General features: G+C 47.0%; 1 protein-coding gene across 5 annotated transcripts in view; it reads right to left on the bottom strand.

Annotated features, from left to right (window-relative positions):
- Positions 1-12,001, bottom strand: part of apba2b (amyloid beta (A4) precursor protein-binding, family A, member 2b) — a 91,054-nt gene that overhangs the window by 10,002 nt on the left and 69,051 nt on the right. For all 5 annotated transcript variants that reach the window (XM_072492631.1, XM_072492633.1, XM_072492632.1 and 2 more), the window contains one exon: positions 1,469-1,588. In XM_072492631.1, coding sequence (XP_072348732.1) covers positions 1,469-1,588 — 120 coding nt within the window. The remainder of the gene's footprint in view (positions 1-1,468; positions 1,589-12,001) is intronic.

Here is a 12,001-nt window from a genome sequence, read left to right on the forward strand (position 1 = left end):
CCCCTCCCTGGGTTTGTTCACAGCAGATAGTAAGAGGCACAGTAAGAACATGGTGCAGGAATAAAGAGGATTCAATTTGCCTGAAAGGAGACGAGCAGAGATTTGTGGATCAGTCTCACTGAACAAGGAGAATCTGCAGGAGAGTGATGCTCTGTGCTGCCACCAGAGGGCAGTGCTGGACTGCGACCCAATGGTTTCTCTCACTGTGCAGAACATTAGACTGGATTTCCAGGCAGAGTTTTCCCAGACGCCTGGGCCAATTCATTCAGCTGCATCTCCAGATTGTGTGCAACGCAGAGTGTGAAAAACCAATTAGACAGCATGAAACTAGAACTCGCAGTTTAATAATTCAAGTGTGTGGGATTGGACCTAGATAGGGTGCAGACTCGAAGGGCCAAGTGGCCTCCTTCTGACTGATAGGGATTCTATTGTTCTAATTGCTCGCTTGGGGGTAACACTGCACCTCTGCATTATACTACCAAGGGTCAGTACTGAGGGAGAGCTGCACTGTCAGAGGGTCAGTACTGAGGGAGTGCCGCAGTGTCAGAGGGTCGGTACTGAGGGAGTGCCGCACTGTCAGAGGGTCAGTACTGAGGGAGTGCCGCACTGTCAGAGGGTCGGTACTGAGCGAGTGCCGCACTGTCAGAGGGTCGGTACTGAGGGAGTGCCGCACTGTCAGAGGGTCAGTACTGAGGGAGTGCTGCACTGTCAGAGGGTCGGTACTGAGGGAGTGCTGCACTGTCAGAGGGTCAGTACTGAGCGAGTGCCGCAGTGTCAGAGGGTCAGTACTGAGGGAGTGCCGCACTGTCAGAGGGTCAGTACTGAGGGAGTGCCGCACTGTCAGAGTGTCAGTACTGAGGGAGTGCCGCACTGTCCGAGGGTCAGTACTGAGGGAGTGCCGCACTGTCAGAGGGTCAGTACTGAGGGAGTGCCGCACTGTCAGAGGGTCAGTACTGAGGGAGTGCCGCACTGTCCGAGGGTCAGTACTGAGGGAGTGCTGCACTGTCAGAGGGTCAGTACTGAGGGAGTGCCGCACTGTCAGAGGGTCAGTATTGAGGGAGTGCTGCACTGTCAGAAGGTCAGTACTGAGGGAGTGCTGCACTGTCAGAGGGTCAGTACTGAGGGAGTGCTACACTGTCAGAGGGTCAGTACTGAGGGAGTGCTGCACTGTCAGAGGGTCAGTACTGAGGGAGTGCTGCACTGTCAGAGGGTCAGTACTGAGAGAGCGCTGCACTGTCAGAGGGTCAGTACTGAGGGAGTGCTGCACTGTCAGAGGGTCAGTACTGAGGGAGTGCTGCATGTCAGAGGGTCAGTACTGAGGGAGTGCCGCACTGTCAGAGGGTCAGTACTGAGGGAGTGCCGCACTGTGAAATATTGTTCTAATTGTATGTTGGGAGTGGGATCCTTGGCTTTATTTCACCCTGTTGTTGGCTGGGTGATTGGTATTGGCCCTGCCCTGTATACTCACAATGCCATTCTGCACACTGAAGCCCAGCTGGTACTTGAGGTCAGGACGTTTAATCAGCACGGTGGTGACAGGTGGACAGCTCACAATGTTCATCTTAACCTCAACCTGATTCTTCAGACCCTGAAAAACAAGAAATGTTGTTAAATAACCAGGAGTGAGGGATGAGAATGATCGACCTCAGAGAGTCTCGGAATCAATCACTGATCTCAGCTGGGATAAAGCCACAAGGATCGGAGTCAGGGCTGAGGAATGGGGAGCTACAAAAGGCTGTGGGTGTGAGGGAAGGAATGTGTGTAGAGGTGAGCGAGGGTGTGTGTTTAGGGATGAAGGTGCAGCAATGGAACAGGATCAAGCTGAGCTCTGGTGCCCGCATTGGTGGAACAGGGCTCTGGCAGTCACTGCCGCAACTGCCGCATGGATAATGCACTCGGATGGTTCAGCTGAGTTTCTGCCCCAACAACAAACCCCTTCCTCAGGACCAGGAATGACATAATAATAATAATAATCATTTATTGTCACGAGTAGGCTTCAATGAAGTTACTGTGAAAGCCCCTAGTCGCCACATTCCGGCACCTGTTCGGGGAGGCTGGTACGGGAATTGAACCCGCGCTGCTGGCATTGTTCTGCATTACAAGCCAGCTGTTTAGCCCACTGTGCTAAACCAGCCCCTGAGGGTTGGGAGAAGGAAGTGGGGGGGGCTCAGGAGTTGGACTGAGATCACTCAGCTGAGGAGCTGGGGGGGGGGAATATAAGAAATAGGAGAAGCAGTAGGCCATTCAGCCCCTCGAGCCTGGCCCATCATTCAATGAGATCCTGGCTGATCTTGTCCTTCACCATTTCCCTGCGGTGATGAATGTAGGAATTCCCGATATTTTGGATTTTCTGTAATTGGTGCAGAATCCTGGTTCGTAACATACCTCGGGTCCCCTGTGGAGTAGTTAATCAGAGACATTGTGTTCAGTTGGGAAGAAGATGTAACTAATGGGAGGAGTTAGAGTAGCGGGAATTTTTCAGAAAAACAGACTGTGCAGTTGGGAGATGGAAGTCAAACTATGAAAGACAGTTCCTGAAGACTTCAGCTCCTGAACCTGCATTGTTCTGACAGGGTCAGGCCTCTTTCTTTAAAGCAGTCACAACGTCTCTCTTTCTCAAAGTGGAGCATCCAGGCATCTCTGTACAGAAAATATTCGTGAATGCTAACTGTATTTAAAAGTGGATTGGGATCGGAGATGGTTTTGTTGTGTGAGTGGGAATAGAGATAGCAGTTAAGGATTATTGTGTCACTGTATTGATTCATTCACCTGAGGAAGGAGCAGCGCTCCGAAAGCTAGTGATTCGAAACAAGCCTGTTGGACTTGAACCTGGTGTTGTAAGACTTCGTACTGTATTGATTAGCATTGGTTAAGGGGTAATTGTCAGCGAATTTCTTGTGATATTAAAGATATTTTAATACTGCGTTAGTAAGAAAATTTGTTTTAATTTACCACATCCCTGTTTTGTGTGAACTCACTCCTGGCGGTGCCCTTTCCTGACAGTCTGACAAAATTAGATATTGGGGTTGTTGTCAGTAATCTAGCAACTGTTGGGGTCTGTCTGGGATGGGAATAGTGCACTATTCTGGGATGGTCTGGGATGGGAATAGTGCACTATTCTGGGATGGTCTGGGATGGGAATACTGCATTATTCTGGAATGGTCAGGAATGGGAATACTGCATTATTCTGGGATGGTATGGGATGGGAATACTGCACTATTCTGGGATGGGAATACTGCACTCTTTTGGGATGGGAATACTGCACTATTCTGGGATGGGAATACTGCACTATTCTGGGATGGTCTGGGATGGAATACTGCACTATTCTGGGATGGGAATACTGCACTATTCTGGGATGGGAATTCTGCACTATTCTGGGATGGTCTGGGATGTAATACTGCACTATTCTGGGATGGTCTGGGATGGGAATACTGCACTCTTCTGGGATGGGAATACTGCACTATTCCGGGATGGGAATACTGCACTATTCTGGGATGGCCTGGGATGGGAACACTGCACTATTCTGGGATGGGAATACTGCACTATTCTGGGATAGTCTGGAATGGGAATACTGCACTTATCTGGGATAGTCTGGGATGGGAATACTGCACTATTCTGGGATGGGAATAGTGCACTATTCTGGGATGGTCTGGGATGGGAATAGTGCACTATTCTGGGATGGTCTGGGATGGGAATACTGCACTATTCTGGGATGGTCTGGGATGGGAATACTGCATTATTCTGGAATGGTCAGGAATGGGAATACTGCATTATTCTGGGATGGTCATACTGCACTATTCTGGGATGGTCTGGGATGGGAATACTGCACTATTCTGGGATGGTCTTGGATGGGAATACTGCACTCTTCTGGGATGGGAATACTGCACTATTCTGGGATGGTCTGGGATGGAATACTGCACTATTCTGGGATGGTCTGGGATGGGAATACTGCACTATTCTGGGATGGTCTGGGATGGGAATACTGCGCTATTCTGGGATGGGAATACTGCACTAATCTGGGATGGTCTGGGATGGAATACTGCACTATTCTGAGATGGTCTGGGATGGGAATACTGCACTTTTCTGGGATGGTCTGGGATGGGAATACTGCGCTATTCTGGGATGGGAATACTGCACAATCTGGGATGGTCTGGGATGGAATACTGCACTACTCTGGGATGGTCTGGGATGGGAATACTGCACTATTCTGGGATGGGAATACTGCACTATTCTGGGATGGTCTGGGATGGAATACTGCACTATTCTGGGATGGTCTGGGATGGGAACACTGCACTATTCTGGGATGCGAATACTGCACTATTCTGGGATGGGAATACTGCACTATTCTGGGATGGGAATACTGCACTATTCTGGGATAGTCTGGGATGGGAATACTGCACTATTCTGGGATGGGAATACTGCACTATTCTGGGATGGTCTGGGATGGAATACTGCACTATTCTGGGATGGTCTGGGATGGGAATACTGCACTATTCTGGGATGGTCTTGGATGGGAATACTGCACTCTTCTGGGATGGGAATACTGCACTATTCTGGGATGGTCTGGGATGGAATACTGCACTATTCTGAGATGGTCTGGGATGGGAATACTGCACTATTCTGGGATGGTCTGGGATGGGAATACTGCGCTATTCTGGGATGGGAATACTGCACAATCTGGGATGGTCTGGGATGGAATACTGCACTACTCTGGGATGGTCTGGGATGGGAATACTGCACTATTCTGGGATGGGAATACTGCACTATTCTGGGATGGGAATACTGCACTATTCTGGGATGGGAATACTGCACTATTCTGGGATGGTCTGGGATGGGAATACTGCATTATTCTGGAATGGTCAGGAATGGGAATACTGCATTATTCTGGGATGGTATGGGATGGGAATACTGCACTATTCTGGGATGGGAATACTGCACTCTTTTGGGATGGGAATACTGCACTATTCTGGGATGGGAATACTGCACTATTCTGGGATGGTCTGGGATGGAATACTGCACTATTCTGGGATGGGAATACTGCACTATTCTGGGATGGGAATTCTGCACTATTCTGGGATGGTCTGGGATGGAATATTGCACTATTCTGGGATGGTCTGGGATGGGAATACAGCACTCTTCTGGGATGGGAATACTGCACTATTCCGGGATGGGAATACTGCACTATTCTGGGATGGCCTGGGATGGGAACACTGCACTATTCTGGGATGGGAATACTGCACTATTCTGGGATAGTCTGGAATGGGAATACTGCACTTATCTGGGATGGGAATACTGCACTATTCTGGGATGGGAATAGTGCGCTATTCTGGGATGGTCTGGGATGGGAATAGTGCACTATTCTGGGATGGTCTGGGATGGGAATACTGCACTATTCTTGGATGGTCTGGGATGGGAATACTGCATTATTCTGGAATGGTCAGGAATGGGAATACTGCATTATTCTGGGATGGTCATACTGCACTATTCTGGGATGGTCTGGGATGGGAATACTGCACTATTCTGGGATGGTCTTGGATGGGAATACTGCACTCTTCTGGGATGGGAATACTGCACTATTCTGGGATGGTCTGGGATGGAATACTGCACTATTCTGGGATGGTCTGGGATGGGAATACTGCACTATTCTGGGATGGTCTGGGATGGGAATACCGCGCTATTCTGGGATGGGAATACTGCACTATTCTGGGATGGTCTGGGATGGAATACTGCACTATTCTGAGATGGTCTGGGATGGGAATACTGCACTATTCTGGGATGGGAATACTGCGCTATTCTGGGATGGGAATACTGCACAATCTGGGATGGTCTGGGATGGAATACTGCACTACTCTGGGATGGTCTGGGATGGGAATACTGCACTATTCTGGGATGGGAATACTGCACTATTCTAGGATGGGAATACTGCACTATTCTGGGATGGTCTGGGATGGAATACTGCACTATTCTGGGATGGTCTGGGATGGGAACACTGCACTATTCTGGGATGGGAATACTGCACTATTCTGGGATAGTCTGGGATGGGAATACTGCACTATTCTGGGATGGGAATACTGCACTATTCTGGGATAGTCTGGGATGGGAATACTGCACTATTCTGGGATGGGAATACTGCACTATTCTGGGATGGGAATACTGCACTATTCTGGGATGGTCTGGGATGGAATACTGCACTATTCTGGGATGGTCTGGGATGGGAATACTGCACTATTCTGGGATGGTCTTGGATGGGAATACTGCACTCTTCTGGGATGGGAATACTGCACTATTCTGGGATGGTCTGGGATGGAATACTGCACTATTCTGAGATGGTCTGGGATGGGAATACTGCACTATTCTGGGATGGTCTGGGATGGGAATACTGCACTATTCTGGGATGGGAATACTGCACTATTCTGGGATGGTCTGGGATGGAATACTGCACTATTCTGGGATGGTCTGGGATGGGAACACTGCACTATTCTGGGATGGGAATACTGCACTATTCTGGGATAGTCTGGGATGGGAATACTGCACTATTCTGGGATGGGAATACTGCACTATTCTGGGATGGGAATACTGCACTATTCTGGGATGGTCTGGAATGGGAATACTGCATTATTCTGGGATAGTCTGGGATGGGAATACTGCACTATTCTGGGATGGTCTGGAATGGGAATACTGCACTATTCTGGGATAGGAATACTGCACTATTCTGGGATGGAATACTGCACTATTCTGGGATGGTCTGGGATGGGAACACTGCACTATTCCCGTATCCATCATGTTTTTAATATGGAGAAATCAATGGCTGATCCTCCGCAGCCTCTGGAGCAGAGAACTCCTCTGAGTGAAGATATTCCTCCTTATCTCAGCCCGAACTGGTCCTTATTCGGAGACTATGTTTACTGCTTCTAGACCCTGGCCAGGGGAAAGTGTCGTTCCTGCATCCATCTTCTTGAGTCCGGTTAAGAATCTTCTATGTTTGAATGAGGTCATCTCTCATTCTTCTAGAGAATAAAGGTCCAGCCTATTTAATCTGTGCTCATAGGACAAGCCAGGAATTAGATCAGTAAAGTTGAATTCCCTCTATAGCAAGTCTATCTTTATTTAGGTAAGGAGACAAAACCTGCACACACTACCTTGGGTGTGGTCTCACCAAGGCTCTGTCTAGTTGCAGTCAGACATATTCTATACTCAAATCATCTTGTAATAAAGACCAACGTACCGTTTGCCTTCTTAAGGACACCAAAGTTTCTTCAAAGATCAACACTTCCCAGCCACTCCCATGGAGAAATACTCTGTATTTCTGACCTGCCTATTAAAACTAAAAGGTCTAAAAATTGATAAATCTCCGGGCCCAGATGGGCTACATCCTAGAGTTCTAAAGGGGATAGCTGAAGAAATAGTGGAGACGTTAGTTATGATCTTTCAAAAGTCACTGGAGTCAGGGAAAGTCCCAGTGGATTGGAAAATCGCTGTTGTAAGGGATTGTTCAAGAAGGGAACAAGGAAAAAGATGGAAAATTATAGGCCAATTAGCCTAACCTCGGTTGTTGGCAAGATTCCAGATTCCATTGTTAAGGATGAGATTTCTAAATTCTTGGAAGTGCAGGGTCGGATTAGGACAAGTCAGCATGGATTTAGTAAGGGGAGGTCGTGCCTGACAAACCTGTTAGAGTTCTTTGAAGAGATAACAAATAGGTTAGACCAAGGAGAGCCAATGGATGTTATCTATCTTGACTTCCAAAAGGCCTTTGATAAGGTGCCTCATGGGAGACTGCTGAGTAAAATAAGGGCCCATGGTATTCGAGGCAAGGTACTAACATGGATTGACGATTGGCTGTCAGGCAGAAGGCAGAGAGTTGGGATAAAAGGTTCTTTTTCGGAATGGCAACCGGTGACAAGTGGTGTCCCGCAGGGTTCAGTGTTGGGGCCACAGCTGTTCTCCTTATATATTAACGATCTAGATGACGGGACTGGGGGCATTCTGGCTAAGTTTGCTGATGATACAAAGATAGGTGGAGGGGCAGGTAGTATGGAGGAGGTGGGGAGGCTGCAGAAAGATTTAGACAGTTTAGGAGAGTGGTCCAAGAAATGGCTGATGAAATTCAACGTGGGCAAGTGCGAGGTCTTGCACTTTGGAAAAAAGAATAGAGGCATGGACTATTTTCTAAACGGTGACAAAATTCATAATGCTGAAGTGCAAAGGGACTTGGGAGTCCTAGTCCAGGATTCTCTAAAGGTAAACTTACAGGTTGAGTCCGTAATTAAGAAAGCAAATGCAATGTTGTCATTTATCTCAAGAGGCTTGGAATATAAAAGCAGGGATGTACTTCTGAAGCTTTATAAAGCATTAGTTAGGCCCCATTTAGAATACTGTGAGCAATCTTGGGCCCCACACCTCAGGAAGGACATACTGGCACTGGAGCGGGTCCAGCGGAGATTCACACGGATGATCCCAGGAATGGTAGGCCTAACATATGATGAACGTCTGAGGATCCTGGCATTATATTCATTGCAGTTTAGGAGGTTGAGGGGAGATCTAATAGAAACTTACAAGATAATGAATGGCTTAGATAGGGTGGATGTAGGGAAGTTGTTTCCATTAGCAGGGGAGACTAGGACCCGGGGGCACAGCCTTAGAATAAAAGGGAGTCACTTTAGAACAGAGATGAGGAGAAATTTCTTCAGCCAGAGAGTGGTGGGTCTGTGGAATCCATTGCCACAGAGGGTGGTGGAGGCCGGGACGTTGAGTGTCTTTAAGACAGAAGTTGATAAATTCTTGATTTCTCGAGGAATTAAGGGCTATGGAGAGAGAGCGGGTAAATGGAGTTGAAATCAGCCATGATTGAATGGTGGAGTGGACTCGATGGGCCAAATGGCCTGACTTCCGCTCCTATGTCTTATGGTCTTAAAATGGATGATCTCACATTTCTCCACACTGTATTCCATCTGTCAAATAGCTGCCACTCGCTCAGCCTCTTTGTATTCTCCTCACAACTCACTAGTTTTGTATCAACGGCAAACTTGGAAATATTACCTTTAACCCTTGTTGGCCCTTTAGAGGACGATACTGGTGAGGTAATAATGGGGAACACAGAGATGGTGGAGGCACTGAACCAATATTTTGCCTTTGTCTTTACGGTAGAGGATAATAAAACAATTCCAAAAACTGCAGTTAATGCAGAGGAACTTGGTGCAATAATCATCATTAGGGAGACGGTATTGAATAAACTAATGGGACTAAAGGCAGATAAGTCTCCGGGACCCGATGGCCTGCACTCTCGGGTATTAAGGGAGGTGGCAGCAGAGATAGTGGATGCATTGGTTATGATATTTCAAAATTCCATAGATTCTGGAAAGGTCCCAGTGGATTGGAAACACGCTAATATAACTCCCCGATTCAAAAATGGAGAGAGAGATAAATCGTAGGAATATAGACCGGTTAGCTTGACCTCTGTGGTGGGGAAGTTGCTGGATTCAATCATTAAGGAGGAGATGACTGAACATTTGGAAAGACAAAGCTCAATCCACCATTGTCAGCGTGGTTTTATGAAGGGTAAGTCGTGCTTGACAAACTTGCTCGAGTTCATTGAGGACGTAGCCAGCAAGGTAGATAATGGGGAAGCTGTGGATGTGGTGTATCTAGACTTCCAGAAGACGTTTGACAAGGTGCCACATAAAAGACTGATCCAGAAGGTGATATCGCAGGCGATTGGGGTAGAGTACTAGATTGGATTGAGGATTGGCTGACTGACAGGAAGCAGAGGGTCGGGATAAATGGATCCTTCTCTGGCTGGTGAACTGTAACTGGCGGGGTGCCGCAGGGGTCAGTCCTCGGACCTCAACTGTTTACAATCTGTATCAATGATCTACAAACAGGGACAGAGTGTAACATAGCAACATTTGCAGATGATACTGAAATAGATGGGAAAGCAGACAGTGAAGAGGAGATACAGATTTTACAGACGGATATAGATAGGCTAGGAGATTGGGCCAAAGTTTGGCAGATGGAGTTTAATGTGGATAAATGTGAGGTTTTCCAATTTGGCCGAAGAATTAGAAAGACAAGTAATTATCTAAATAAAAAGCAGATTCAAGATGTTTCTGGGCAGAGGGATCTGGGCGTCTTTGTTCATGAATCACAGAAAGTCGGTTTGCAGGTACAGCCGGTAATTAAAAAGGCAAATGGAAAGTTAGCGTTTATTGTAAAAGGACTGGAGTATAAAAGTAGAGAAGTGTTGTTGCAGTTGTTTAGGGTGTTGGTGAGACCACATCTGGAGTATTGGGTCCAGTTTTGATCCCCTTATTTGAGGAAGGATGTGGTGGGATTGGAGGCAGTTCAGAGGAGGTTCACCAGATTGATTCCGGGGATGAAAGGTATGACATATGAGGAGAGATTAAACAGTTTGGGCTTATACTCGCTGGAGTTTAGAGAGGGAATCTGATCGAGGTTTATGAAATACTCAAAGGGACTGATAAAGTAAACATACACCAAATGTTCCCCCTTGTGGGGCAATCTAGAACGAGAGGTCACAGATATAAGTTGAGAGGCAGTAGATTTAGAACTGAGATGAGGGGAAACTACTTCTCGCAGAGGGTGGTGAATTTGTGGAACTCATAGAATCATAGAATTTACAGTGCAGAAGGAGGCTATTCAGCTCATTGAGTCTTCACCGGCTCTTCCTCCACCCCATCCCCGTAACCCAGTCACCCACCCAACATTTTTGGACACTAAGGGCTTTTCACAGTGACTTCATTGAAGCCTACTTGTGACAATAAGCAATTATTATTATTATTATCACGGTCAATCCACCTAACCTGCACATCTTTGGACTGTAGACTGTAGCACCCGGAGAAAACCCATGCACACAAGGGGAGAACGTGCAGACAGTGACCCAAGCCGGGAATCAAACCTGGGACCCTGGAGTTGTGGAGCAACTGTGCTAACCACTGTGCTACCATGCCCCCCAACTCGTTGCCCCATAATGTGAGGAATCTGAGTCATTAACTGGCTTCAAGAAGGAGATAGATATATTTCTGATTTTTAAAAACGGGTTAAAGGGATATGGGGAACAGGTGGGGAGGTGGATTTGAGACCAGGAAGAGATCAGCTATGATCGGATTGAATGACGGAGCAGTCTCGAGGGGCCGAATTGCCGACTTCTGTTCCTAATTCCTATGTTCCTAACCGTCACATCCTAATCAATGATATGGATTGTGAATAACTGTGTTTCAAGTGCTGATTCTTGCGGTACCGCACTAGTCACTGTATTTTGGTAGCTTTACGCACCTCTCCATTGATTAAACGCGACCTTGGATTTAATTTGTTCCACAGTTGGAACACTTTCCTTGCTGGGTTTTGTACATTAAAGGAATATATTTTTGTTGTAAACTAAGCATTAATTTTTTAATTATCACCTGTCCTAGGCCGTATCTTTTCATGTAGTTTCCCAATCTAACGTAGACAAACTGCCCCTCAAATCGACGCAGTGCCTTTGTTTCGATTTAAGACCAGAGTCTCGGACTGAATTCCATGACATTCAAACTGGATGTCAGTCGCTGTCCCTTCCTGTGTCTCTGTGATTATCAGCTTCACCGCTGCCTCATCCATTTGCCTCTCATTTCACTTTATTTACTTACTTTTCCCCGACATGATGCGTTCCCCCTCCAGTTAGTTTAAAACCCTCTCTACTTCCCTTGTTATGTAACTCACCAGAAAACTGCCACCCTCCCCAGCACAATTCAGGTGAAATCCGCCACAACGATACAGCCGCCCCCCCCCCCCCCCCCCCCCCCCCCACTTTCCCCAGTCCTGCTGCCAATTCCCCATCAACCAAAACTCACTTCTCCCTTTCAACAACACATTCATTCATCTAATTTTATTTACCCAATGCCAATTAGCACATGATTCAGGTAATAATCCAGAGATGATTATCTTGAGGTTCGGCTTTTTAATTTAATGCCTCGCTCCACATGTTGCCGATGCAGAAGCTCCTTCT

Source organism: Scyliorhinus torazame, chromosome 30, assembly GCF_047496885.1.
Source record: "Scyliorhinus torazame isolate Kashiwa2021f chromosome 30, sScyTor2.1, whole genome shotgun sequence".
Lineage (NCBI taxonomy): Eukaryota > Metazoa > Chordata > Chondrichthyes > Carcharhiniformes > Scyliorhinidae > Scyliorhinus > Scyliorhinus torazame.